This window comes from Aotus nancymaae, unplaced genomic scaffold, assembly GCF_030222135.1.
Source record: "Aotus nancymaae isolate 86718 unplaced genomic scaffold, 86718_ANA_hifiasm-v0.15.2.pri h1tg000029l, whole genome shotgun sequence".
In the NCBI taxonomy this organism is placed as follows: Eukaryota; Metazoa; Chordata; class Mammalia; order Primates; family Aotidae; genus Aotus; species Aotus nancymaae.
This window is the reverse complement of record NW_026988442.1, coordinates 17,037,093-17,063,052: the sequence shown is the minus strand read 5'-3', so window position 1 is coordinate 17,063,052 and position 25,960 is coordinate 17,037,093. Positions and strand designations below refer to the sequence as shown.

General features: G+C 48.0%; 2 protein-coding genes across 4 annotated transcripts; one reads left to right on the top strand and one right to left on the bottom strand.

Moving 5' to 3' along the window:
• MANBAL (mannosidase beta like) lies at positions 1-25,960 on the bottom strand. Of its 3 annotated transcripts, none has more exons than XM_012455054.3 (3): positions 25,926-25,960; positions 12,976-13,180; positions 1-945 (listed from the first exon to the last, which is right to left on the bottom strand). In XM_012455054.3, the coding sequence occupies exons 2-3, from the start codon at positions 13,123-13,125 to the stop codon at positions 838-840; spliced, it is 258 nt and encodes an 85-aa protein (XP_012310477.2). In that variant the 5' UTR covers positions 13,126-13,180; positions 25,926-25,960; the 3' UTR covers positions 1-837. The 3 variants fall into 3 exon arrangements, with proteins under 3 accessions (XP_012310477.2, XP_064238492.1, XP_064238491.1); XM_064382422.1 differs by having other exon boundaries at positions 12,976-13,183; positions 25,926-25,950; XM_064382421.1 differs by lacking the exon at positions 25,926-25,960 and adding an exon at positions 17,992-18,011.
• Positions 17,896-18,443, top strand: LOC105732158 (U1 small nuclear ribonucleoprotein C-like). Its single transcript, XM_064382420.1, has one exon. It carries the CDS (start codon positions 17,956-17,958, stop codon positions 18,433-18,435), a length of 480 nt encoding a protein of 159 aa, XP_064238490.1. The 5' UTR covers positions 17,896-17,955; the 3' UTR covers positions 18,436-18,443.

Sequence of the window (25,960 nt, the reverse complement as noted above, 5' to 3'; positions counted from 1 at the left end):
TTCAGCATGCATGTCAGTTTATTCACCACGCTTTGCCCAGGAACTCTCACAGGTCAGGGAATAGAAGAATTGAAGGGACGGGGGATGTACAGGTGGAAGGAAAAGGCACACCTTGAACGTGCTATGATGGGTAGAAAGGAAGTTGGTCTGAAATTGATGAGCCTCCCATTTCAGAGGCTTGGGAAGTCTGTGCCCAGGAAATATGCATGCCTTCGGCCAAATCCCTGCACCTGACCGAGCAGACGCAGGCCCTGCCTACCCTGGCCTGGGCCGTCTGCTGGCTCTCACGTCAGCCATTTTCCGGGCCTGGCTGTCGCAACTAGGGGGATCACTAATGTTGCATGGCCATGGTGTCTTGGTCTAAACAAACAGGTGAGGCCTGGCTCTGTCTACACAGCAGCAACAAAGGTGACTGATTAGCAGGAGATCCGTAGTGCACAAATAATGGGAGAGGGTGTGCTTGTCAGCATTAATGACTCCAAAATGTAGTGTAAACCCACAAGGAGGGGGCGACTCAAGGCTGCACACATGACTAAGTAAGAAAGTGTGACTCTGTGAGCTGACCCGACTTCTGAACAAACCTCCTAATACAGTCTTTGCTCACGGTGTTTCAGTCCCCTTGACTAAACCGTCACAGAAGCAGAAGGAAGAGGAAGTGGCAGACTGCCCAGCTGGAGCCTGGGGACTGTCATGACTGTTTAGATCTCTGCGGTCAGAGGGCGTCGCGGCCTCCTCAGACCCTGAGCCTGGGACGGAGTGGGGAACAGGATGTAGATTCCCAGGAGGGCTGTCCCCAAGGCCCTCTCCCTGCCTGCCCGGCTCCTCGGGCCTCCTCTTCTACCGCTTCTTCTTGGTCTCTTTCTTGGGCCTCTTGTTCACAGAAGGAACAGTAGTCTTGGGCTTCCTCGTCACCTCAGCACTTCTGGGCTCAGATGGTTCAGCCTCCTGTGTGGTGATAAAAAGGAAAGTCCTGCTTAGATGGATCAAGCATGACGCCAGCAAAAGGAGATCAAGTCTGAAAGCAAAGAAGCATGCCGCAGAAACACAAGAGATGGCATCGTCATTCCCGGGACCTGGCATCCACATGTATGTGGGACTGCCCCGGGAGCATCGTGGCTCTGCGTGAAGAATAAAGGAGGCCCCACGGGAAGGGGGCAGCTTGTGGGGTCTCAGATGCCTAGGTGGAACCTGGGACCCTTCCTTTTCCAGCCGCCTGACCTTGTGGGAAACTCACTTCCCCTTTCCGTGTCTTGGTTTACTCACCTGCGAAATGGAAATAGCCAGGCATGCCTTACAGGGCTGATATGAGGAGGAATACTACATGGAAAGCACCCAGGAAGTGGCAGCTGCACCCAGTGGCTGGCCGGTCACCCCGTGCCAGGGACTGGACAAAATGTGGGCAAGGGGCGGGCTGTGGGGCAGATCCACTGTGGCTTGCTCTCCTCTGGCCGCCATTCTTGTCCTCCCATTGAACCCACAGAATACCAGGGCCGGGAGGGGTGCAGAGGGCCAGGCGGCAGGTTAAGTCCCACACTGTGTTCTGTGGAGCCTGGCAGAGGTGCCTCTGGGGGAGGGCAGAGGCAGCCTCGGGGCAGAACTCCAGACTCCCCTTGCGACTGGAGCAGCTCTGACTTTCAATCTATTTCATACACTGTGATTTGTCCCTTGTAAGATTCAAATGAAACAAAGTTCTGCTGCTAAGGAACAGAAGGTTCAAACCCACAGATCCAGCCTGGCCTTTATTATGCTGATAAGGAAGGGAGACTCCAGGGAAGGGACACAGCCTGGCCCAGGCCACTCGGGCTCCTGTCAGAGAAGAATCTGGAACAGGCTCTGTGTGCTCCTGTCTAGTGTCCTCTCCTCCTCCGGGTGATAACTTGCAGTGTGCCGTGGCTAGAAAGGACGTCAGAGAGGCCGGGCTAGCCCAGAGAGCGCCAACCACAGCCCAGAGGCCTCATCCGGGCCACAGGCAGACTTCACTTGGTCTGCAGTGCTTATTTAAAAATTTACACCAATTGGGAGATTTCCCAATAAATCTGGATTCCTAGATTCTCTTGAAACTAACCATCCGGTGACACTGGCCCTGCATGCCCTCGTGGCAGCGATGGGCTGAGGCGGCGCTGCCCCTTTTCAGGTGCTGGCCACGGCCCCCACATCCTGCCACCCCCAGCACTATGACTGGGAAATGTTTCTCAGTGCCCATGTTCTTTATGAGAAATGGGAAGATAAGAAGCGGACTAAGACTCCTGGGAGGAGGACACTACCAGATGAGAAAAATAACCCTCTTGTGTTTCATTTGCCAACCCTGGCTTCCAGCTCACTTTACTCCCTGACCTTCCCTGCTTGCCCCATGGGTCCTTGGCCCAAGCCTCAGCCCACCCTACAGAAGAGGACGGACCATGCAGGGGAGGGCATCCCTGTCTCGGAACCAGTCCAGAGGCCTGTCAGCTCCCTCCTATCAGCCAACACCGTCCCCCGCCAGCCAGGTGAGATAACCAGATACAAAGAGCCAGCCACGTCTCAGGCCCCCAAGGAGTGATTGTCCAAGATAACTGGAGGGCTTCCCCTCCCCAGCCAAGCTTCTCACGGCAGCTCTGGATTCCCTCGGCCCGCTGAGCCTCCTCCCGACAAAAGTCACAATGATCTGAAGGTCCCCTATTCTGTTTATGTAACCTGGCCAAACAAAACAAAATGAAACTTGCAAGGCCTGCCTGGACCTCTAGGAAGGAGTCTGCCTTCTGAGCTCCAGGCTGGGGGCTCCTCCAGTTTCAATGGGGCTCAGTTCAGAGACCACAGGGACAGTTAGGCCCAGCTGCCACCCCAGGGCCTCCCTCACTCCACAGGCCCTCTCTCTGGACCCTCAACCCTTCTGGCACCTCCCAGACCTCTCCCTTGATCCAGCTGTCTGCCAGATTATTGGGACTGGCGCCTCCAAGGCACCTCCAACTCAACCGTCCCAGGCCCAGAAGGCCCGGCCCGCCTCTCGCTGGTGAAGCAACCAGAGACCCGGTGACCTCACCCTCTCTCTGCTCCCCACAGTCCAATGAGTCACCATGTCCTGCTGACATGACCCCTTCTACCTCTTGATTCTGTTACTCTCTCCAGCATTCAATTCCCCCTTCAGTTCCGTCCACTGCTAACTGAAGCGCCTGCTATCTCTGGCACATTCCTCATGCACCTACCAAAGGAAGTGTTCTGAAGTACAAGTCTGACCACTGCACCTTCCACCTTAAACCTTCCAGTGGCTCTCTCCGGAATGGCATTTAAGGAGGCCACCTCTCTAGCCTCACTGGGCTCTTCTTCATCCCCCACCTGAGTCAGGCCCCAGGGCTTCCACTGGTCACCTTCATCAACAGGAACACCCGTTTCCTTGGCCACCCAGCAAACTGCTCCCACAGTTTGGCCTGTCCACAAATACACTCCTACTCACTGTCTAGCCTTCCTTCCCTGCTCCTCCCTCCAGCTGGGGGCAACCCCTCTTCCCCCTTTCCCCTAGGTACCCAGGAACCTTATAATGCCACTGCTTTTTTGGAGAGAGGGTCACACTCTTTTGCCCAGGCTAGAGTGCAGTGGCTCAATCTTAGCTCACTGCAACCTTCTGCCTCCCAGGTTCAAGCAATTCTCCTGCCTCAGCCTCCTGAGTAGCTGGAATTACAGGCACCTGCCACCACACAAAGCTAATTTTTTATATTTTTAGTAGAGATGGGGTTTTGTCACGTTGGCCAGGCTGGTCTCAAACTCCTGACCTCAAGTGATCCACCCACCTCAGCCTCCCAAAGTGCTGAGATCACAGGCGTAGCCATCATGCCCAACCCATAATGCCACTATTATTTTTCCATGTTACATGTTTTCATGTTAGTCTCCCCTATTAGCCCATGAACACTTTGGGATAGCTTCAACTGTCGCTGAATGAATGAATGAATGAAAGAACAGCCACGATCTCCCAATAACCATGGGAACTTCATTCTTGCTTATTCCCATGAAAACATAGCACTTAAAATTAGGCTTCACTTTTCCACGGTCACAGAGGATATGAACATATTTAAAACCCAATATATATCCCCAGGCCTGAAGTATGCCTAAGCACAGCCACCAATAATAACAACTGGGCAGGGTGGCACACACTTGTCATCCCAGCTACTCAAGAGGTTGAAACAAGAGGATCGCTTAAGTCCAAGAGTTTGAGGCTGCAGTGCACTATGATCATGTCTGTGAATAGCAACTATACTCCAGCCTGGGCAACAGAGCAAGACTCCCTCTCTAAAAAATAACAAGAGCTACAACACCTGCTAATTATTTATTGTTTAAAATATGCCAGGCCTTGTGTTATGTGTCTGGACATGACAGCCTCACAAAGTGCCATAACGAGGCCCAATTTATAAACAAAGGAACACACACTCAGGTCAAATGACTGGACTAAGGTCTTAGCTGGTGAATAGGAGACCCAAGATCTGAACCTAACCTCTTCATGGTTACATGGTCCAGCCTCTCCCAGGTTTCCTGGGGCCCTCAGGGGAAAGGATACTTTCATTCTGAGTTAAATGTGAAGTCTGCTCTCTGTTTAGCAGCCCCCAGAACCACCAGGTGCCTCTGGAACGGTAAGGACAGCTCCTCCGAAAACCTATCTGTTGATGGGCCACTTAAAAGCCCCTTGTTTGTGACTAAAGTCCCTAGAGGAGTCAGAAAAGTGGGTTTGTGCTCCAGACTACACTTGATTTTTTCTTTTTTTTTTAAGAGACGGGGTCTCGCTATGTTGCCCAGGCTGGAGTGTAATGGCTGTTCTCAGGCGCGATCCCACTACTGATCAACACGGGAGTTTTGATCTGCTCCATTTCCGACACGGGCTGGTTCACCCCTCCTTAGGCAACCTGGTGGTCCCCTGCTCCCAGGAGGTTACCATATCAATGCCAAACTTAGTGCGGACACCCGATTGGCATAGCACACTACAGCCCAGAACTCCTGGGCTCAACTACGCTTGATTTTTTACAGCTGAGGGCAGTCTTCTGTGGGTGTGTGTACATATTACAGTTACCAAGTCATCATCTGTCTCCTCCTCACCCCAGACCTCCTCGTCTCTTCCCTACCTCAGCTTTAGAGCCGTCACACACCCAGTTACTCAACTAGACATCACCAAGTCACTTCTGAGTTCTTAGCATCCAACCTGTCCCCAAGGCCTGTCCACTCTGCTTTCCAAGGGGCTCTAGACCCAGCCCGTCCCCTCTGGACACTCAGACCCAGGTCCCGTCCCGGCCCCGCCTGCTGCATCCGCCTCCCACAGGTTTCCCTGCCCATGCCTCCATCCCCCATGTTCATCACTCTTTGCGTTACTTTCAGAGTTGATTTTCCTAAAACAACGACAACAGTCCAAATCGTGTCTGCTTCCTCCTTTTAAAACCTTGCTGGTTCCCCTTCATGTGAGATTAATTCCAAGACACTCAGCAGAGGCCCCTGTCTCTGGGCCTCTCGCTCGGCCTTGGCCCCTGTCTCTGGGCAGGCCCCCTAGTGCAGCCCACACTCTCACCCCGAGCCAGTGTCTCCCAGTACTCTGCTCCCTTTCATCCTCTGTATCTCTACCTGCACCCAGTACACATGGGCACTGCACCAGGCCCTACGGGGAATGAAGAGAATGCACACTTAGCGGGTGTGCCACGTGGATGTTCACTGAGCCTTTGCCTTACCCTGGCAAGCCAGCTGCTGCAAGCCACACTCCACTGGCAAGGGCCACTCAGGCTTCCTGAGGGCAGGCGGCGGCCCCATGCAAGCTGCAGGGAGGCAAAGGCGGCCGTGACCCACAGGACCTGGGCCCTGGGGTCCTAGCCACACAGGGCCTGTAGCTCCAAGTTCTTCACTGAGAAGGATGCATCTGAATGAAAGGCTGCCCCTTCACTTCTCCTCCAATGTACACTGTCAGTACCAGCCACACAGACGGCAGAGTACACAGCCGAGAGCCCCGCCTTTAAAGCTGGGAGCACTGTGCCTCCTCCGGAGTGAGCCTCAAGTTTCCTCAGCAATCACACTGGCACATATGAAAGGGAACTCCGACTGCCAGGTGGCTCCTGGGTCCGCGGAGGCGTCCTGCGTGGACACAGGCCCCATCAATAATGAAGCAGCTCTGCAGCGCTTGCCAGGCCAGAAAATTGCTGCCATTCATCAGGTCCGAATAATCGAATCTGTGCCACAGTACAGCACATCCCTTCCAGCAGGAAAGCTGAACTGAATTTTATGATTTCCACTCTACAGTTTAATGTGGATTTAGTCCTGTAAATCAGGGCAAAATGTCATTCTACACAGGTCACTCTTTCCTTGAAAATGACCCAGGGAAAGAAAACCATTCTGCTACACTCAGGCACCCTCATGCACCTTATCTCCAGTGACCCTCTAAGAACGATGGACTTGGGCAGGAATGTCCTCTTCTGATGACGGAGGCAGATTAAGGGCAGGTCAGCACTCACACCAGTCTGCCCAACGCTGAAGGCCCTGCCCGTCCCAGTGGGCCACGAGGGCCCGAGACAGGGTAGGAGCTGAGAAGGCCTTGAGGAGATGAAACTAGCACTGGCCTTGAGGAAAGATAGGATGGGCTGAAGCAGAGGGCAGGGGAGGCCATCCATGTGGGCTCAACAGGGCAAATGGAGACGCAGAGTCCAGGACGCGCTTTGCAGGCGGGGAGGACTGTGATTAGCAAGAACAGCCTTGGGAGCTCATTCCAGACACAATTCAGCACTACAATGCCAGCCCTCCCCACTGGCTGCTCTGCGGTTCCTGTGTGTCCAGCCGTCTCTCCCAGGAACCAGCCGGTACACATCTCCAGGCCACAGGCTGGTGGGAGCATGTTTATACCCTCACCCTGCCCACCACATGGCAATCTCTCCAGAACGGGTCATTAAGAAAAAAACAGCCTGCCTCCCAATTCCACTGCAACCTCCTCCCAAGCTTTAAAAACACACAGAAACAGAAACAAACAAAAAAACACACACAGAGCAGAATCGCAAAGTTGCTTCTGTGAGCCTGTGTCCTGAGGTGCTGAGTATGGGTGGATGCTTGCCTGGGTTCATTATTTATTTACGGCAGCCCTCACTGGCAACCAGGGGACTCATGTAAAATCAAGACCCTTGTGCAAAATTTTCCAGAAGAATCCTGACCTTCTAGGCCATTGTCCTACTGCAGCACGGGAATGAGTCACCTGTGATGCAGCAGGTGCAGGTGGCTCACCACTCTGATGAGCCAAGACATCATCAGGGGTCTAAACACTGCAGGGCCTTCTGGCTGGTTGTGAAGTTGCCACGGGCATCACATTGGGAGCCACCACTCTCACCATCGCCAGTGCTGAGTGCTCCACTAGATCGCAGTGCTGGCCACCTGCTGTCTGTCTTCCCAGCACTCCTTTTCCATGGGGGCCCTGCCCTTTCCCTATCCCATAAGGTTCTGGGGACTCTCAGTCACTGGGGCCACAAGAATAGGCAGCTACATGTGGCCTGGCTAGAGACAGCACTCATTCCCACTTCTCACCTGTGGGGCAAGGTGTACATGGCCAAGGAGAGGCCTTCCATGAGACTCAGAAGGTGAGCAGAGGCAGAGAAATGGCTTTTCTCACCTCACAATCCCGACTGATAAGAGCACTGATTGCAGCTGCCATCTTTCCCAACACAGAGGAAGGGCCTAGGAATGAAGCTACCACTCCAGGAAAGCCGAGAGATGGAGAGACAGATGGAGCCCTGAAGACTCCTTGAACCCCCAAATCCAGCTGTGCCTCCAAATTCCCAGTTCCAAGAGCCAATACTGTTTGCATTCAGGGAAGCTGCTGGAGCTGAGTTTCTGAACTTGCAAACGAAGAGTCCCCACTAACATGAGACGGTGGCAATCAACAAACACAGCAGAGTGGAAGTGAATGGACTTCCTTCTAGAAGCAGACAGCCGGCTACAGGCTGACGAGATGCACCATAAGCACATGAAGAGATGAGAATAGTCAACGCTGATCCTACGAGAGTTTCTGATTCACTACCGTGTATGACTGACCAGCTGCCACACGAGTTGCTGAACTCAAAGTCAACACCCACTTGCTTAGGGTTGACTGGATCAACACTCCATGTAGAAATGGGTCCAAAAGAGGCTTGGAGGCTAACCCAGGAGGGTTATGGGGAGGAGGGAGACAGGCTCCCTAACTTGAGAAGAAACCTGCCCCCCACTTCCCACTGCACTCCATGTAGAGAGGCTATGGACCATCTCCCCAGAAAATGTGCCTGGACATATAAACCTCACATTCTTGTACACAATTTGAGGGGGCTCACAGACCCCTCAAGCCTACCCCGGGACCTCCCTAGAAAGCCAAGAACTCCCTACTGAGAACTTTCTTCTACTGAAACCCAACTCTCAAGGAGAGCAGCTGGAACACAGTGGCAGCATCAGACTAGGCCAGCTTTCCTCAATCCTCTCCAGGGAACTGGTCTCATGAGCTCTCCTTGGACCAGTCAGTGGACTTCAGGGAGGCCACACTCTCCTGGTCTTCTGACCACTGCTCTGCCTATAAGTTGAGAGAGGGAGAGAAATGGAGACCCCAGCTTCATCTGCCTAGCACTCCCCCTGGGGAAACAGACCTTCCCATCCCCAATCAGAGGTCACGCCACAAAACCCTCCCCTCCCCCCGGCCACAGCTGTCCCAAGCTGGGTCAGCCACAGTTCCTTCCCTGGGGATTCTGGAACTGAGACCAGCAGGAAGGCATGGTTGTGTTTAGTGGCTGTGCTGCATCTCACCACAGGGCCAGCAAGCAGAGAAGCAGGGTCCTAGTGAGAAAAGCAAAAGACAGGAGGATGACAGGAGGGGAGGCAGAGAGCATGCTGGTTATAAGCAGTAAGTCCCAGTTCCCACCACTTCCAGAGGCCCTGCCACACCCCTGCTCTTGGGTTCTAGGACAGCACCCAAACTTTCTCAGTCTATCTACATTGCATGGAAACTACTTCAAGCAGGTTGGGCATGCTCCAAGTTCAGGTCTTTCCTGAATCTTCCTTTCCCTTGAAAAACTTAGCAACTCATGCTTGAGTTTCAAGTAATAATGCTTGGTTTTTGTTTTTTGTTTTTTTTGAAACAGAGTCTCGCTCTGTCACCCAGGCTGGAATGCAATGGCACGATCTCAGCTCACTGCAACCTCCACCTCCTGGGTCAAGTGATTCTCCTGCCTCAGCCTCCCTAGCAACTGGGATTACATGTGCGCACCACCACACCTGGCTAATTTTTCTATTTTTAGTAGAGACAGGGTTTCACCATGTTGGCCAGGCTGATCTTGAACTCCTGACCTCTGGTGATCTGCCCGCCTCAGTCTCCCAAAGTGCTGGGATTACAGGCATGATAATGCATGATAATCTCTGTTAGTAAAATAATTATCAGGTCTCTATTCTCAACTTCTTGCTCACTCTTCCTTTCTCACATAGGACATTTTGCTATTATTTCAAACTTAACACGTCTAAGAACCGAACATCCTTCCCTCCTAAAATTGGTTTGTGCTTGAGGGAAATCATCTGAAGACTCAAGCAGTGGCTGCATATTATAATCACCTAGACACTTTAAAAAAATACTGATCCAAGCCCGGCACACTGGCTCACACCTGTAATCCCATCACTTTGGGAAGCCAAGGTGAAAGGATCACCTGTGCCCAGGAGTTCAAGACCAGCCTGGGCAACATAGTGAGACCGCGTCTCTACAAAAAATTATTTAAAAATTAGTCAGGTGTGGTGGTGCACACCCGCAGTCCCAGCTACTGAGGAGGCTGAGGAGGGAGGATCACTTGAGCCCAGGAGGTCAAGCCTGCAGTGAGATATGATTGTGCCACTACACTTCAGCCTGGGCAACAGAGCTAGACCCTGTCTCAAAAACATAAATAAAAAGAAAATACTGATCTAAGGCTTCAGAGAACAACTGAATCAGAATCTCTCTGGGTGTAGTCTAGGCCTTTGAAAGTTCCCCAGATGGTTCTAATGTGCAGCCTGGTAGAGAATCATTGAACAATCCAGCACTATCAGTCTCTAACCCCAGCTCACAGCAAACACATATCATTGATCAATTTCTTTCCTTCAGAGCAAAGCAGCAGTCCCAGAATCCTTTTCACCATGGCCATCATACAATTGGATCAAACTTGGCATGAGAGATGAAACTTACCCACTAACTTGGACTAGATGGAAATGGTTCTAGGATATACTATCATACATTTTAGAATCCAGCCTACAAGAAAATGCTTGGATCAAGTGTGGCCCAGGTCCCCATTAGGCTCAAACAAATGTTTGTTTTCTCAGGTCTGAGTTTAATGAGGTGCCAATGAGAAAAGCTTTTCATCTGGCTTAGGATTCTAGGGACTTGGGTCTTGCTCCTACTATGAAAAGGAAGGGGGTGGGGTGGGAAGCATTTGTATGTGTTCCCTTTTTTCCTCCCTGATTACCCCCCAAAGAGCTTTCAAATAATCTGCTAAGTATTGAAGTACTGAAGTCATAAGCGAGTTGCAAAAAATCGGCTTACTGGAACAACAGGAAAGACATTCTTTTGCTTTTCAAAGGCTTTCCCATCATCTGGAGCCAAAAATATTATCTTCTGACCCAAAAAGCCACTAATAAACCTTGTTTCTATAGGCTAAGCAAAAGGGAAGACTTTGCCCTCAGCAAAACGGCAGAGAAAGCAAGACTGTTCTCTGGTTCCTCCCACCCTCACTTCTGCCCTCTTCTACCTCCTGCCCTCCTCCATCTCCAGGTATCTCCCAACTGCCTTCAAGTTGCCTGGGGTCTTACGAGCTGCCCGCACTCCCATGGGCTCCCTTTCTCCCTAAGGGCACCCTGTCCCCATGTTAAAACCCTCTTCATTCCCTTCCAAACTCCTTCCAAATCCCAGCTAGCTGTTACAGACAGCCTCTAAGCAGCATAGTCTCAGCACTCTTGTTTATGCACAGAATGCTGTGTTTCCTTTCCATCTAGCGAGGAGTTTGGGAGTGAGAAAGGCTTCCTTATGGGGACACATAGAGAAAGTTAGCAACAGAACTCCCTGTGTAACTTGGGGCCATTTGCTCCCCGGATGTACCAGTAAAAAGTTAGATTAACAGTACTGTATTTTTTTGCTACTGATCCACTGAAAAAGCTAAAATAAAAAGTTAAAACAGTAAGCTTCAGTTATGTAGACAATTCACTTGTGTGAGCTTTGTTCCCCTAAATGCAAGATAGATAAAAAAGGGAGATGTCATGTACTATATTTAAATTTAAAAAGATGAGGTTGTTGTCTGAAATTAACTGCTAAATGGCAGTGGGTGGGGGGGTATGGAGGCATATTTTTGAACCCTTCGTCAACTCCCTGTCTCAAAAGACTTTAACCCACTATCCCACTGAAAACCTTAAAGAGAACAAAAAGGGCCTCCTTTTCTGAAGTTTGCTGAACTAACCCAGGCTTCTGTGGCTTACCTCGAAGGGATCATGCACAACAGGAGGTGAACAGCCTCCCTGCTCTCCAAACAGCCAAACATCTCTGCCTATGACAGGAAGGCTCAGCACCTCCCTCCCTCGGGACTCTTCACGAGCCTCACCAGCCACCAACGACAATACCAATGTTTGTTATTTATAATACGCAGTAGCACGCCATGTCTGCAAGGACAGAGCCCAAGAGCACAGGGATTTTGTGTTTAAAACGCGATACAATTGTAGGTGGAAGAACTCCAATCATGATCTCCTTGAGATACCAGATTAAGAGATGGACAAGACAACCGAGAGGCCACAAACCCGTCCCTGTTCACGAAGTTTTCCCCGCCCTTGCTGGCTGCTTCTCCTCCCCTGCCTGTCCCCTCAATGCTAGAGCCCCTCCAGGCTCTAGCCTCGGCCCTCTTCTCATCTCCCGCCATATGGAACTAAGCAACGACCATCAGTGGATGCTAAAACCACTCAGGTGAAAGACTGACAGGGGATTTCTATAATGGAGGGATCAACTGATACCACCTAAATCCACCAATCAATCCTAGAATCTCTAAATGTGTGGCAGCCAGACACCATTGTGCTGTTGATACCACACAGTAGGGAGTACACAGCACCAGCTCTGAGGTGTTCGCACCAAATAACCTGACTGGAATAGAATGAGGCCTCTAGATGGAACTCCTGTTAATAGGAAACACAGAGAACAGAGAAACACGTTAAATGACACCACAGAGAAGCAATCAGCCAATTCCTGGGATGTAGGTATCCCACATGACAAATGACCTGCTTTCTCCAACAAATCAATGTCATAAGCAAATAGGAGTGGGCAAGAAAGTGGGCAGAAGGAGGGTGTATAGTTATAAAGACACTTACAGAAGAAGAGTCAAAACAACAACAAAAAAGCCAGTTTGACCATGTCATTCACATACTTAAAACCCTCTGGCCCCTGCCTGCACCTCTGGCTGCACCTCTCATCCTGCCCCTTTGTGCTCTGGCCACAGTCACTTTCATTTGGTTCCTTGAACTAGCCCCTTCCTTTATTCTGAGTCCCTTGCATGTGTAATGCCCTCTCCCTGGAATGTTGTCCTTGCCCCTTGCCCACTTCGCCTGGCGGAAGCCTGCTCATTCCTTCAGTCTCAGCTCAAACACTGTCTCCTCAGCAGGGGCCACAGCCCAGAGTAAGATCAGGTCTCTCCCCCTTGTTACATATCCTCGCTATGCTCTGTACTTCTCATGGGAGAACATGGGGGTATGTTTTGTTATCTGCCTTCCCTCCCAAGGACTAGATGTTCCTCAAGTGCAGACACTACATCTTTCAGCAGAGTCTGAAATGTAGGCACTAAATAAAAACCTGCTTAAATGGGTACATGAATAAATAAAGTATTAGCTATGTGGTTCAACCCACCAGGTGGGAATTCAGGGGCACACTAAATCAAGAAGGCCCAGAGTAGACCCCGCAGATCTTAGTTGTGGTGACATCTATTGTTAGTACTCAGAACCCAGCCTGGCACTCAGAGGAGCTGAGGCTCCCAAGGAAAAACTCACCGCCTCGTAGGACTTGGGAATGGGTACGATGATGGCCAGCACACAGATGAGCTGGAAGATGGCTCCCAGGAAAAGTCCATACCGTAGCAGGTTCTCCAGGAAAGTGGGTTCGGGCACCTCTGGAGGTGAGAAGTCCAGGTCAGAGGCCATGGCCAGGTTGCTTGCTGCCTGGGGTCTCTTCTGACTCACCACTCTTCTGAGCCAACTTGTAAATGCAAAGGGTCAGTGTCATATTTCTGTAACTGACACTCATTCATTCATTCATTTATTCATTTATGGAGTCTCACTCTGTCGCCCAGGCTGGAGGGCAATGGCATGATCTTGGCTCACTGCAACTTCCGCCTCCTGGGTTCAAACAATTCTGTTGCCTCAGCCTCCTGAGTAGCTGAGATTACTGGCATGGGCCATCACACCCAGCTGGTTTTTGTATTTTTAGTAGAGAGACGGTTTTACCATGTTGGCCAGGCTGATCTCAAACTCCTGACCTCAGTTGATCTGCTCGCCTCGGCCTCCCAAAGTGCTGGGATTACAGGCGTGAGCCACCACACCCAGCCTGTAACTGACTTTTAACTTGAACAACACACACACACACACACACACACACCCCCAAGAATATATGCAGGAATTGTGAAATATTAACAATTCTTGATCTAAGTTGGGGACATAAGGTTAGTCACTGAACCATTCTTTCAACTTTTCTGTATGTTTAATGTTTTCCAAACATAAAATTGAGAAAAATAAATAAATGCAAAGGGAAGCATTTCAACAAAAATCTCAACATACATTTACTGAAAGTTTGCTACACTTCAGTTTTTGTTGTTTATTTATTCATCTAGTCATTCATTCAACAAATAAATCTTGAATACCAAGCACTGAAGAATGAGCAAAACAGACAAACCCCTGCTTTCTTGGGGCCTACATGTTCACGATGGAAGCAGACAATGAGCACATCAAGGCGTGATATGCCAGGCAGCGATAAGCATTTTGAAAAAATTTCAGGGCACCATTTGATTTTGTGACAAGAAGGGCCTCTTTGAAGAACAGAGATGGGAATGGAGTAGAAGAGATAAGGAGTGAGAGAGTGAGCCATTTGTGTATCTGAGGGACACATGTTCCAGGCAGGGAGAAAAGCAAGTGTGAAGGCCCCAGGGTAGGGAAACGAGGCCAATACAGGCAGAGAGAAGTGATCAGGAGGGAGGGTGGAAGGAGGTAAGATCAGAGAGGAGTGGGGGCAGACCCTGACACCTCCAATTTGACTGAGAAAAATGTAAAGCCACCAAAACGTTTTGAGCAGAAAAGTGACATGGTCTGACTTCCATTTTTAAATGGAGGAGGGACAAGGGGAGGGGGAAAAGTAGACACAGGGAGAGCCAAGAAGAGGCCCCTGCCAATAAGCCAGACAACAGCTGCTGATGGCGTGAATGACAGGGGTAGCAGTGGCCAGTGGTGCAAGGTCCAGCCTCAGCCCAGTTCTCTAGCCTTTCCTCTAGGCAGGGCCCCCACTCCTAATATCCTGGTTGAGCTGAAAGAATCGCCGTGGTTCTCCAAGAGCACTGGGCTCTTTCAAAATCCTGGGCCTCTGCCCAAGCTGCATACACTGCAAAGAATGTCCTTTCCCACTCTAACTGCTTGACAAAGCCCCTACTCTACCTCTAAGGCTGAGCTCAAGTGTCACCTCCTCAACATGCCTTTCTTGTCACCCTCCTCCTCCCCTGGCGTGACTGAACTGCTCCACCTGTACCACAGCACCCACCAGTGGCTTTCTTCTGCCCATCCCAATGATAAAGAGGCAAGTTTACTTTGGAACCAGGCCCATCTGAATCCAAAACCCTTTGTGTTTCCAGAGATCTGTGCCACAATGCAACTTTTTTTTTTTCTTTTTTTTTTAAAGATAGGGTTTCACCATGATGGCCAGGCTGGTCTTGAACTCCTGACCTCAGGTGATCCACCCACCTCAGCCTCCCAAAGTGCTAGGATTACAGGCATGAGCCACCGTGCCCGGCCTAATGCAACTTTTTACTAAGTCTGACCTATCTAATATGGTGGTCATGAGCCACACATGTCTATTAAGACTTGAAATACAGCTAGTTTGAATTGAGATGCTAAGTTAATTAATTACACACACAATTTCAAAGACTTAGTATGAAAATAAGAATGCAGTCTATCTCATTCATAAGGTTTTTATATTGATTACATGTTGAAATGATTGCAGTGGCTCACACCTGTAATCCCAGCACTTTGGGAAGCCATGGCAGGCAGATCACTTGAGCTCTGGAGTTCGAGACCAGCCTGGGCAACATAGTGAGATCCCATCTCTACAGAAAAAATATAAATTAGCCAGGAGTGATGGTGCACTCCTGTATTCCCAGCTACTCCAGAGGCTGAGGTGGGAGGATCACTTGAGCCCAGGAGGTCCTCAAGTCAGTGAGCCATGATTATGCCACTGCACTCCAGCCTGGGTGACAGAGAGAGACCCTCGCCACTACCACCCCGCCACCAAAAAAATACACGTAAAAAACAATTGGCTTGGCATGGTGGGTTACACCGTAAGCCCAACACTTTGGCAGGCCAAGGCAGAAGCGTCACTTGAGCCCAGCAGTTCGAAACCAGCCTGGGCAACACAGTAGGACCCTGTTGCCAAAAAAACTTTAAAAAGTAGCCAGGCATGGTGGTGTGCACCTGTAGTCCCAGCTACTCGGAAGGCTGAGGCAGGATAATTGCTCAAGCTGGAAGGTCGAAGCTGCAGTAGGCCAGTGAGTTGTGACTGCACCACTGTACTGCACGCTGAGTGACAAGGTAGGACCCTGTTTAAAAAAAACAAACAAATTGAAAGCAAGGACTCAGATACTAATTTCATAGCAGCATTATTCACAATAGCCAAAAGATAGAAACAAACAACTAAGAGTCCATACACAGGAGAACGGATACACAAAACGTAGTATATACGTAAGTATATACTTACTCAGCCATAAAGGAAATGAAATGCTGATATACACTACAACACAAATGAACCTTGAAAACATTATGAGCTTTGAATAAACATATGTGAAATAAGCTAGACACAAAAGGACAAATATTGTATGACTGCCCTTATATGAGGTACCTGGGATAGGCAAATTCAGAGACAGAAAGTAGAACAGAGGTTACCAAGGGTTGGAGGGAAGGGAAATGGGGAGTTACTGTCTAGTGAGTACAGAGTTTCAGTTTGGAAAGATGAAAAAGTTTTAGGAATAGGCAGTGATGATGGCTATATAACACTGTAAATGCCACTAAATTTTAAATTTAAGAATGGTTAAAATGGTAAATTTGTTACATGTATTTTGTCACAATTTTTAAAAAATGTTTTTTTTTACCCATTTATTTATTTAGAGATAGGGTCTCACTCTGTCACCCAGGCTGGAGTGCAATGCTCTAATCATAGCTCACTGTAGCCTCCTGCCTGAGCCTCCCAAAGTGTTGGGATTACAGGTATCATCCCTTTTTGCTTTTTAAATGTGGTTACTGGAAAATGTAAACTTATACATAGTCTGTATTATATTTCTGCGGGGTAGCCCTGGGCTAGAGACCATCCTAAAGACCTGCCTCCACCTTGGCTCTGCTGGGCTTCACTGCTTTGCACCATGTTTCCAACATGAAGTAGCCGAAGAATAATTAAGATGACTTCGTAAGTAAACGGAGCTGGACTACGCAAGAGTATTGCTTCCCCTTCAACCTAGTCACTTCGGAAGGTCATGTGCCTGGGGCAACAGGATGGCCACTTTTCACATCAGTTCTGTCTACTGTGGGACTGGCCTTCAAAGCTTGAGGCTCTTTTTTCTTTTTTGTTTTTTTCCAGAATCCTCAGAGCTGGCAGATCTTCATCCTCCCAGGAAGGATTTGACTTCTGGAAAGAGCCCAACATCATCTGGTTCCAAGTGCGGTGAATCAGGTGGCACTGAGCTCAGGAATACCATTTTTGGTCAAATGCAAGGTACGACACTCAGGCTCCAAGCAGATTACTTGGGGTGCCTCATAAACTGGCCCTGAAGTAAATTCCAAGACAGCTGCAAGAACAGCTTCACTGAAAGAAATGTAACAGCCTCTACCAGCACCAGCACCATGTGAATACCAAGGCTTAAGAACGTGTTCTTATTTCTCCGCAGTTGCACCTCATAAAGTGTGCATTTTTCAAAATGCCCTTGACCCCAAGCTTTTTGCTTAGGCGCTGTAACAAGCTTTATGAGCTTATAAATACTCAGATTTACTAGTGTTACTAACAGCAACATTGTGATAATAAATATTTGGAGTGGTACAACAGAAAGATCGGGAAAAGTTAGGACGCAGGGAACACATGCCCTGGCTCTATCTGCAAGGAGCTGCACTTTGGGCTAATCATCTCTTGACCTCCAGACACTGGATGTTCTCATGAGCCAAGCAACAATAATATCTATAATACATTACGGCTTCTTTTTAAAATGGCAATTACACAAAATATAACAAGAGCCATACAAGTGATTATATCCTTTGATTGAATAACTTACTTCCTAGAACTTATAGTAAGGAAACAATTCAAAAGAAGAAAAAGCCTCAGGTACAAAAAAGTTCATGGCAGCACCATTCATGATACTGAAAAACAGGAAGCAACCAAAGTGGCCAACAATCAGGAAGCAGTCAACCCAATGGCGGTGCATCACAGTATAATCCCCCGTCACTAACACGGCAAATATAAGCATCGTGTATCAGGTCAGTGGAAAGTCTTTGCCAAATAACATTAACTGAAAAAGTAAGCAATTGTATAAACACTGTGATTGCAACCATCTATAAGCTGATTTCATGGACTAAAGATCAAAAGAGGCCACAGAAATACAAATAGTTGCTGTTAAGGTGAAGAGGTCATGAGTTTTAATTTTTTGGAATGTTATGAAACAGTAAAGTATATAAGAAAAATCTGGTCATTTCCGGGCGTCAGAGAACAGAGTGGCCAACGGCTTACAGAGCAACATGCCCAAGTTTTATTGTGACTACTGCAATACATACCTCACCCATGACTCTCCATCTGTGAGAAAGACACACTGCAGTGGTAGGAAACACAAAGAGAATGTGAAAGACTACTATCAGAAATGGATGCAAGAGCAGGCTCAGAGCCTGATTGACAAAACAACGGCTGCATTTCAACAAGGAAAGATACCTCCTACTCCATTCTCTGCTCCTCCTGCTGCAGGGGCGATGATACCACCTCCCCCAAGTCTTGCGGGTCCTCCTCGCCCTGGTATGATGCCAGCACCCCATATGGGGGGCCCTCCCATGATGCCAATGATGGGCCCTCCTCCTCCTGGAATGATGCCAGTGGGACCTGCTCCTGGAATGAGGCCACCCATGGGAGGCCATATGCCAATGATGCCTGGGCCCCCAATGATGAGACCTCCTGCCCATCCCATGATGGTGCCCACTCGGCCTGGAATGACTCGACCAGACAGATAAGGATAGAGGGGAGGCCTCATTCTTTCAGTTTTATATTACCTGTTCTGCTTCACCAGGAGATGATGCTGCTGTGATGCTGGGTTTTCTAAACAGCATAAGGAAGACTTGCTCCCCTGTCTGATCAAAGAGAATAGTTTTGGAGGGGAGAGGTGGGGCAAAAAAGATGCAGTTTTCATTTGTATTGGGAAATGTGAAAATAAAATTGTCAACTCTTTAAAAAAAAAAAAAAAGAAAAAGAAAAATCTATGCCCCACCTACTTCCTTGACAAGACTTTTATTAGGGTATAATGACACGTTGTCCAATAATACTTTCCGCAGTAATGGAAATGTTCTGTATTTGTGTTCTCCAAATGGTAGCCACCAGCCACATGTGGCTATTGAGAACTTAAATGTTACAGAGAAACTAAATTTTTAATTTCAATTTTAACTTTAATTAACAATAAAAAGCCACATGTGGCCAAAGGTTCCCCTCTGGGCAGCACAGGTATAATAGGAGGGTGGTTGTGAAAAGGTTCTGGAAAGTATACAATGCTCTATGCGCACCGGTACGTGGAACAGCTCTCATCTAGTTCTGTCCGCACCTCTGTGCTTTACTTCCCAGCCCTCCTGCCAGTATTTCTGGGTTTTCCTTTCCTGATGACCAAAGTCAAACAAGTATTCATCCTGCAGATCTCAACTAGGAGGCACTTACCCCTTAGACTCGCTGTGACAGCTTTGTTCCCCCCCACCCCCCCAAACCCCCACCCCCACCATTGTTTCAGCAGCAGAGGGTAAATCAAGGGCCAGGTGTTGCCAACAGCACTTTACAGGCAGCACCTCATACAGTGGGCAACCACACTGGGAGGTGGCATTACTAATGAGGATGAGGAGACCAAAGCCTGGAGGGGTTACATGACCTACCCAGGGATAACCTGGCTAAGTGACAAAGTCAAGATTCAAAGGGGCCGGCTTCTCCACAGCCAGGGCTCTTACCCGCTATGTCAATTGTTTTCAAACTGCAGGCTGTGACCCATTAGTGAGCCAGGAAAACCATTTAGGGGGCTGCAACCAGCATTTCTTTTCTTTTATTAGCCAGCACTTTAAGTAAGTAAATGACAATAGAAAATATCAGAGAGTATCATATTAAGGGCCAGTATTATACTCTGAAGCTTTTTAAATATCTATCTACATCTGAGCATGTATGTGCTGGATCAAATTTTAGAATGTTATTTCTTATTGTTTGAGAAATGTTACACTGGAATCTACTGTTTTCTCCTTGATCCATTGTAATCTCTTGAACAGCAAGGATCTTGGGTATATCTCGAGTTTATTCCAGGTCCTGACTCATAAATACTTGGTAAGTGACTATGCCTATGCCTTTGTTTCCCACCTTGAAAGCAAGAGCAGATGCCTCAACCAACTGCGTCATAATTTAACAAGGAGGAGCTGAGAGGTCACGAGGTTCCCCAGGCTCTCCTGGTGAGTCAGGGCAGAACTGCCATCCTGGTTTCTAGCCCTGTCCTGCTCCAGACTTGCTTAAGGGCAGAGGTTTTTATCCACCAGGGAACTTTCATACCCCTATCTGAATTTAACAAAAGGTACACAATTATTTATTACTGAACGTGGAAAATAATTTCATGAGGTTATTGGACACTGCGAAGTTCACCCTAGTGCAGGACACTGGTGATGGAAGATATTAATTCACTGGACAAATATTTATTGTGAATCTACTATGTGCCGGGCACTAGTCTAGTCCCTGCCATGGAGTTTCCATTTAATTGGAAGTACTCAAACACAGATATACACATGTAATGTCAGGGGTGAGTATTACAATATATACAGGAGGGAGGAAGAGGGTACTATTTAATATGAGGTGGTCAGGGAAGGGCCGCTCTGCAAAGATGACATTTCAACAGAGGAAAGACGAAAGCAAAGGAATAAGTCCTTTAAACATCTGCCAGAGTATCCCAGGATGGAGGGATGGCAAGGGCCAAGGCCCTGAGGCAGGAATGAGCTTCAAGATCAACAACCGTCAAGTAAGCAGGCTGCAGGCCGTTATAAGGACTCTGGCCAGTTCTCTGAGTAAAAGGGGAGCTACTGGAAGGTTCTTAGTGAAGAAATCACATGGTCTGACTCATTTCAAAATGATCCCTCCAGCTGCTTTGTTGACAACAGACTGTAGGGGACAAGACTGAAAGCAAGGAGACCAATTAAGAGGCCACTTTAACTGTCAAAAGACATGCTTGCGCCAGGAGGGTAGCAGTGAAGGTGATAAATTCTCAGGTTATAGATGTCTTTTGGAGAAAGCCAACAGGAATGCTGAGGTGAAATCTGAAAGAAGTTAAAAATAATCCCCGAAGGAGGGGAAACTATCCTGCATGACACTATAATTAGGAATACAAAATATTAAGCACTTGTCAAAACCCAAAAAACTTTACAGCACAAAGAGTAAACTCTAATGATGCAAATATTTTTTAAAACATATAGGAAGGCTGTTGCAGTGGCTCACACCCATAATCCCAGAACTTTGAGAGGCCAAGGCAGGAGGACTGCTTGAGCCCAGGAGTTTGAGACCAGCCCAGGCAACATAGTGAGATCCTGTTTTTAAAACACACAAACTCACACACACATGAAGTCAGGGTGTTCCAGATGGAATGCAGAATGTGACATTCTGAATCTAAATATATTAAACAACTTCACTGAAAGGGTGGCAGGGGAATAAGGTACTGACCTAAGTAACTCTGAAAATGAGTGGAGCCTGTAAAACTGAAGGCAACAGGAACTGCACATCCATACTGTACTCCAGCTGATAGGTTGCCTCCCACAGGGGATACGAGGGAGCAATTCTAAAAACGCTGATACAGGTTTACTAAATTAAATAATTAAGTAAATGTATGGTGAATGGTGGGAGTCGGGTTTGTCACAGGTGGAGTGCGAGGTTACACATAAGCAAGAGAAGGAAACCAGAACAGGGGTCCCTAACCCCCACGCCACAGACCAGTACCAGTCCATGATCCATTAGGACCCAGGCCACAGAGCAGGAAGTGAGCGGCAGGTGAGTGAGCAAAGCTTCATCTGTATTTACAGCCGCTCCTCATCGCTCACATTACCACCTGAGCTCCACCTCCTATCAGTTCAGTGGCTGCATTAGATTCTCATAGAAACACAAACCCTATCGTGAATTCCACGTGAGAGGGATCTAGGTTGTGCATTCCTTATGAGAATCTAATGCCTGATGATCTGTCACTGTCTCCCATCACACCCAGATGGGACTGTCTAGTTGTAGGAAAACAAGTTCAGGGCTCCCACTGATTCTACATCATGGTGAGTTGTATGAACATTTCATTATATATTACAATGTAATAATAACAGAAATAAAGTGCACAATAAATGTAATGCACTTGAATCATCCTAAAACCATCCCCACCCCTGGGTCTGTAGAAAAACTGTCTTCCACAAAACCAGTTCCTGGTGCCAAAAAGGTTGTGGACTGCTGAGCGAGAACGATCCATGCCATCATGGATAAGAGCTGGATATCAGTTATGTATAGCTTAACATACATACTGGTGGTTCCATATGGAAATACTTCTAGATCTGTGCATATATACATATGTCTCTTGCTCTGTCACCGCAAGGGCCTAGAAGTAAGGACACTAAGTAGCACTGAGCATACCTAGAGCCCAGATCTTGTTTTCTGGGCCATTCTCCAATAAAAGGAGCCAGGTCTCCTTGGGAAATGGCTAATTCTAGGACTGGGGCAGAAACATGAGATAAGCCTAGAGTAGAATGTAAGAAGGTGCTCAACAAGACAAAACAAAGCAAAACACATTGAGGGGGTTTGTCAAAGGGATACAGGAGCCAAGTGGAAGCGCTAGCTCCCAATGGCCAATGGAGGAACAATTTGAGCAACAAAATAAAGTAGTACTGGATGATAGTCCAAAGCATCCATGAGTTCAGGCCAGGCGCAGTGCCTCACACCTGTAATTCTAGCACTTCAGGAGGCCAAGGCGGGTGGATCACCAGAGGTCAGGAGTTCAAGACCAGCCTACCCAACATGGTGAAACTCCATCTCTACTAAAAATACAAAAATTCACCAGGTGTGGTGATGAGCGCCTGGTAATCCCAGCTACTCAGGATGCTGAGGCAAGAGAATTGCTTGAACCCAGAAGGTGGAGATTGTAGTAAGCCAAGATCGCACCATTGCACTCCAGCCTGGGCGACAGAGCGAGACTCTCAAAAAAAAAAAAAAAAAAAAAAAATTGGGAGGCCAAGGCGCGCAGATCATGAGGTCAGGAGTTCAAAACCACCCTGGCCAACATAGTGAAACTCCGTCTCTACTAAAACTATAAAAAATTAGCCAGGCGTGATGGTGGGCAGCTGTAATCCCAGCTACTCAGGAGGCTGAGCCAAGGGAATCACTTGAACCCAGGAGGTGGAGGTTGGCAGTGAACCAGGATTGCAACACTGTACTCCAGCCCAGGCAACAGTGCAAGACTCTGTCTCAAAAAAAAAGCCATGAGTTCACCAATACAAATACATGACTCTATAAGCAAAAAATAAAAAGGAGAACAGACAAATTTCCCACAGAGAAGAACTCCAAATAATTTGCATTCGATACTCTGCCTTTAAGCATGGAGCATAATTCCACACTCCTTAAATGTGTGCTGTACATAATGACTTTCTTCCAAAAGTACAGTGTGGAAAGTACGGGAGGAAAAGTAATTCTCCACTGGAAAAGCCTGACTATAACCTCAAGTCAAGTGGCCCAGGTTAATAGACATCAACAATGATAACTCACACCGATAGTATGTACCCTTGATATGATGTGATAAGAATAGCACTTTACCTCCATGGTTGGATTAGTCCATTTTCATACCACTTTGAAGAAATACCCAAGACTGGATAATTTATAAAGAAAAAGAAGTTTAATGGACCCAGTTCTACATGGCTGGGGAGGCCTCACAATCATGGCGAAAGGCAAAGAAGGAGCTAAGGCACGTCTTATGTGGCGGCAGGCAAGGGAGTGTGTGCAGGGGAATTCCCTTTTATAAAACCATCACATCTCCTGAGACTTATTCACTATCAGGAGAAGAGCATGGGGAAAACCCACCCCCATGATTCAATGACCTCCCACTGGGTCCTTCCCACAACATGTGGGGATTATGGGAGCTACAATTCAAGATGAGATTTGGGTGGGGTTATAGTTGAACCATATCAGTGGTCTTCCTCCCCTAAAACCCATTACCCTGATCTACTCATGTCAAAAACAGACAAATCCTAATTAATGGTCCTTCTGCAAAACATTTGACCAGTCAGTAATCTTCAAAACTCTCAAGTGCATCTACAACAAGGAACGCCTGAGAAACCATCACAGAGAAGAGGAGCCTAAGGAGATGTGATGACTAAATGTAGTAGGGTGCCCTGGACAATACTGGAACAGAAAAAGAACATTAGAGAAAAACTAAGGAAAAATGAATAAAGTACAGATTAGAGTTAATAATAATGTATCAATATTGGTTCAGTAATTGTGACAAATGTATTATACTACTGTAAGACATTAATAATAGGGGAAACTCACTGAAGTATCTTTGTAATAACTTTGTAAATCTAAAATTATTCTAAAACAAAATGGTTATTGGGGGAAGAAAGAATGGGTCAACATTTCAAAACAAATAACCACGAAGAAAAGCATAGCTCTCAGGACTTGGCAAATACTAACTAAATCTTCTCTTTAGACTGAAAAACTCATATTTCACAACTGCCATAGGCCTTACCATCTCCCTGTGTTGTGTGCTGTGATGGTAGGGCATTCTTGGCTTCTAATGAAATAACTTTAAATTCTGTTGTGAAAATTAAACTGAAACCTACTGGGGGATAGAAATCAGTGTCAGAAGTTATTGCTTTAGGCCGGGCACAGTGGCTCACGCCAGTAATCTCAAACACTTTGGGAGGTCCAGGCAGGAGGCTATCTTGCCTCCTGGAGTTCGAGACCAACTGGGCAACATAGTAAGACTCCATCTCTATTTGAACTTTTATTTTTTTTAATTAAAAAGAAAAAAAGCCAGGTGTGGTGGCTCACACCTATAATCCCAACACTTTGGGAGGCCGAGGCCGGGTGGATCACCTGAGGTCAGGAGTTCAAGACCAGCCTGGCCAACAAGGTGGAACCCTGTCTCTACTTAAGATACAAAAACTACTCAGGCGCAGTGGCTCACGCCTGTAAGCCCAGCACTTTGGGAAGCCGAGGTGGGCGGATCACGAGGTCAGAAGATCAAGACCACCCTGGCCAACATGGTGAAACCCCGTCTGTACGAAAACATTAAAAATAATAATAAAAATAAAAATAAAAAATTAGCCAGTCATGGTACTGTGCACCTGTAGTCCCAGCTACTCAGGAGGCTAAGGCAGGGGAATCCCTTGAACCCAGGAGGCGAAGGTTACAGTGAGCCTGGATCACGCTACTGCACTCCAGCCTAATGACAGAGCAAGACTCCATCTCAAAAACAAACAAAAAAAGTACAAAAATTAGCCAGGTGTGGTAGCACACGTCTATAATCCCAGCTACTCAGGAATTTGAGGCAGGAGAATTCCTTGACCCCGGGAGGCAAAGGTTGCAGTGAGCCGAGATCGCCACTGCACTCCAGCGTGAGCAACACAGTGGGACTATGACTCTAAATAAATAAATAAACAAAATGGCTTAAAAAAAAAAGAAAGAAAGAAAATAAGTTACCGCTTTATAGCAATGGGCTGTATAGCCTGGCCCGTCCCACTGTAACAAATTCCTAAGAACTGCGCAAAACTAGATTAGCAAAACTAAGCCACATCTCAGAGCAAAGTCACAATGGGTAGCCAGCCAGTGGGCTGAAACCGGTGTGCAGATGCCCTGCAAAATATAATTATTAATCTAAATGTGCTGTCACCATTTTAAAAGTGTTTCTCATATTCATTTCCCGAGAATTTTAAGAGAATTCATTTTAGGAATTCTCTTAAAAAGAATTCTTCCAACAAGCATGCACTGTGGACCAACTAAGAGCTTTACATTCACTACCTCGTTTCACCCGCAGAACAAGAGTGCATGTCCATTTCAGAGGACGAAACTTAGGGCCAGAGAGAAACCGTGACTTGCCCACGGTAACACACCCATACGGATTCGAACCCTAGCCAGACAAACTCTGGAGCTCAGGCTCCTCCTACTGTTCCACTCGTGGGAGGAAAGGCCGGGACCAGGCCATGAGAAGCCCAGGGTTCCGGCCCAGGCTCCGCACGAAAGCGCTGGGATGCACCAGGCGAGGCCCTCTGCCTCCCCGGGGCTCAAATTCCCCTCCGGAAGTAACTTTCGAACGAGCGCCACGGGAACTTATTCAGGACCTGAGCGGAGCGACACCCGGGTCACCCAGGTCCGCAGAGCGGCGCCGCAGGGAACAGGTCGACCTGGGCCACGCCGAGCCCGGCTCTCTTTCGGTTCCCGCCGCATCCCGAACCCCGCCCCAACGCGAAGCAGCGGCACTCACCTCCCGCGCCGCCGCGCCGCTCCCCCGGAAGTAGT

Coding starts and splice junctions, on each gene's coding strand:
- MANBAL (XM_012455054.3), bottom strand. CDS start 13,125: ATGGCCTCTGACCTGGACTTCTCACCTCCAGAGGTGCCCGAACCCACT. Junction 946..12,975: donor TTCCCAAGTCCTACGAGGCG/GTGAGTTTTTCC, acceptor ATCACCACACAG/GAGGCTGAACCATCTGAGCC.
- LOC105732158 (XM_064382420.1), top strand. CDS start 17,956: ATGCCCAAGTTTTATTGTGACTACTGCAATACATACCTCACCCATGAC.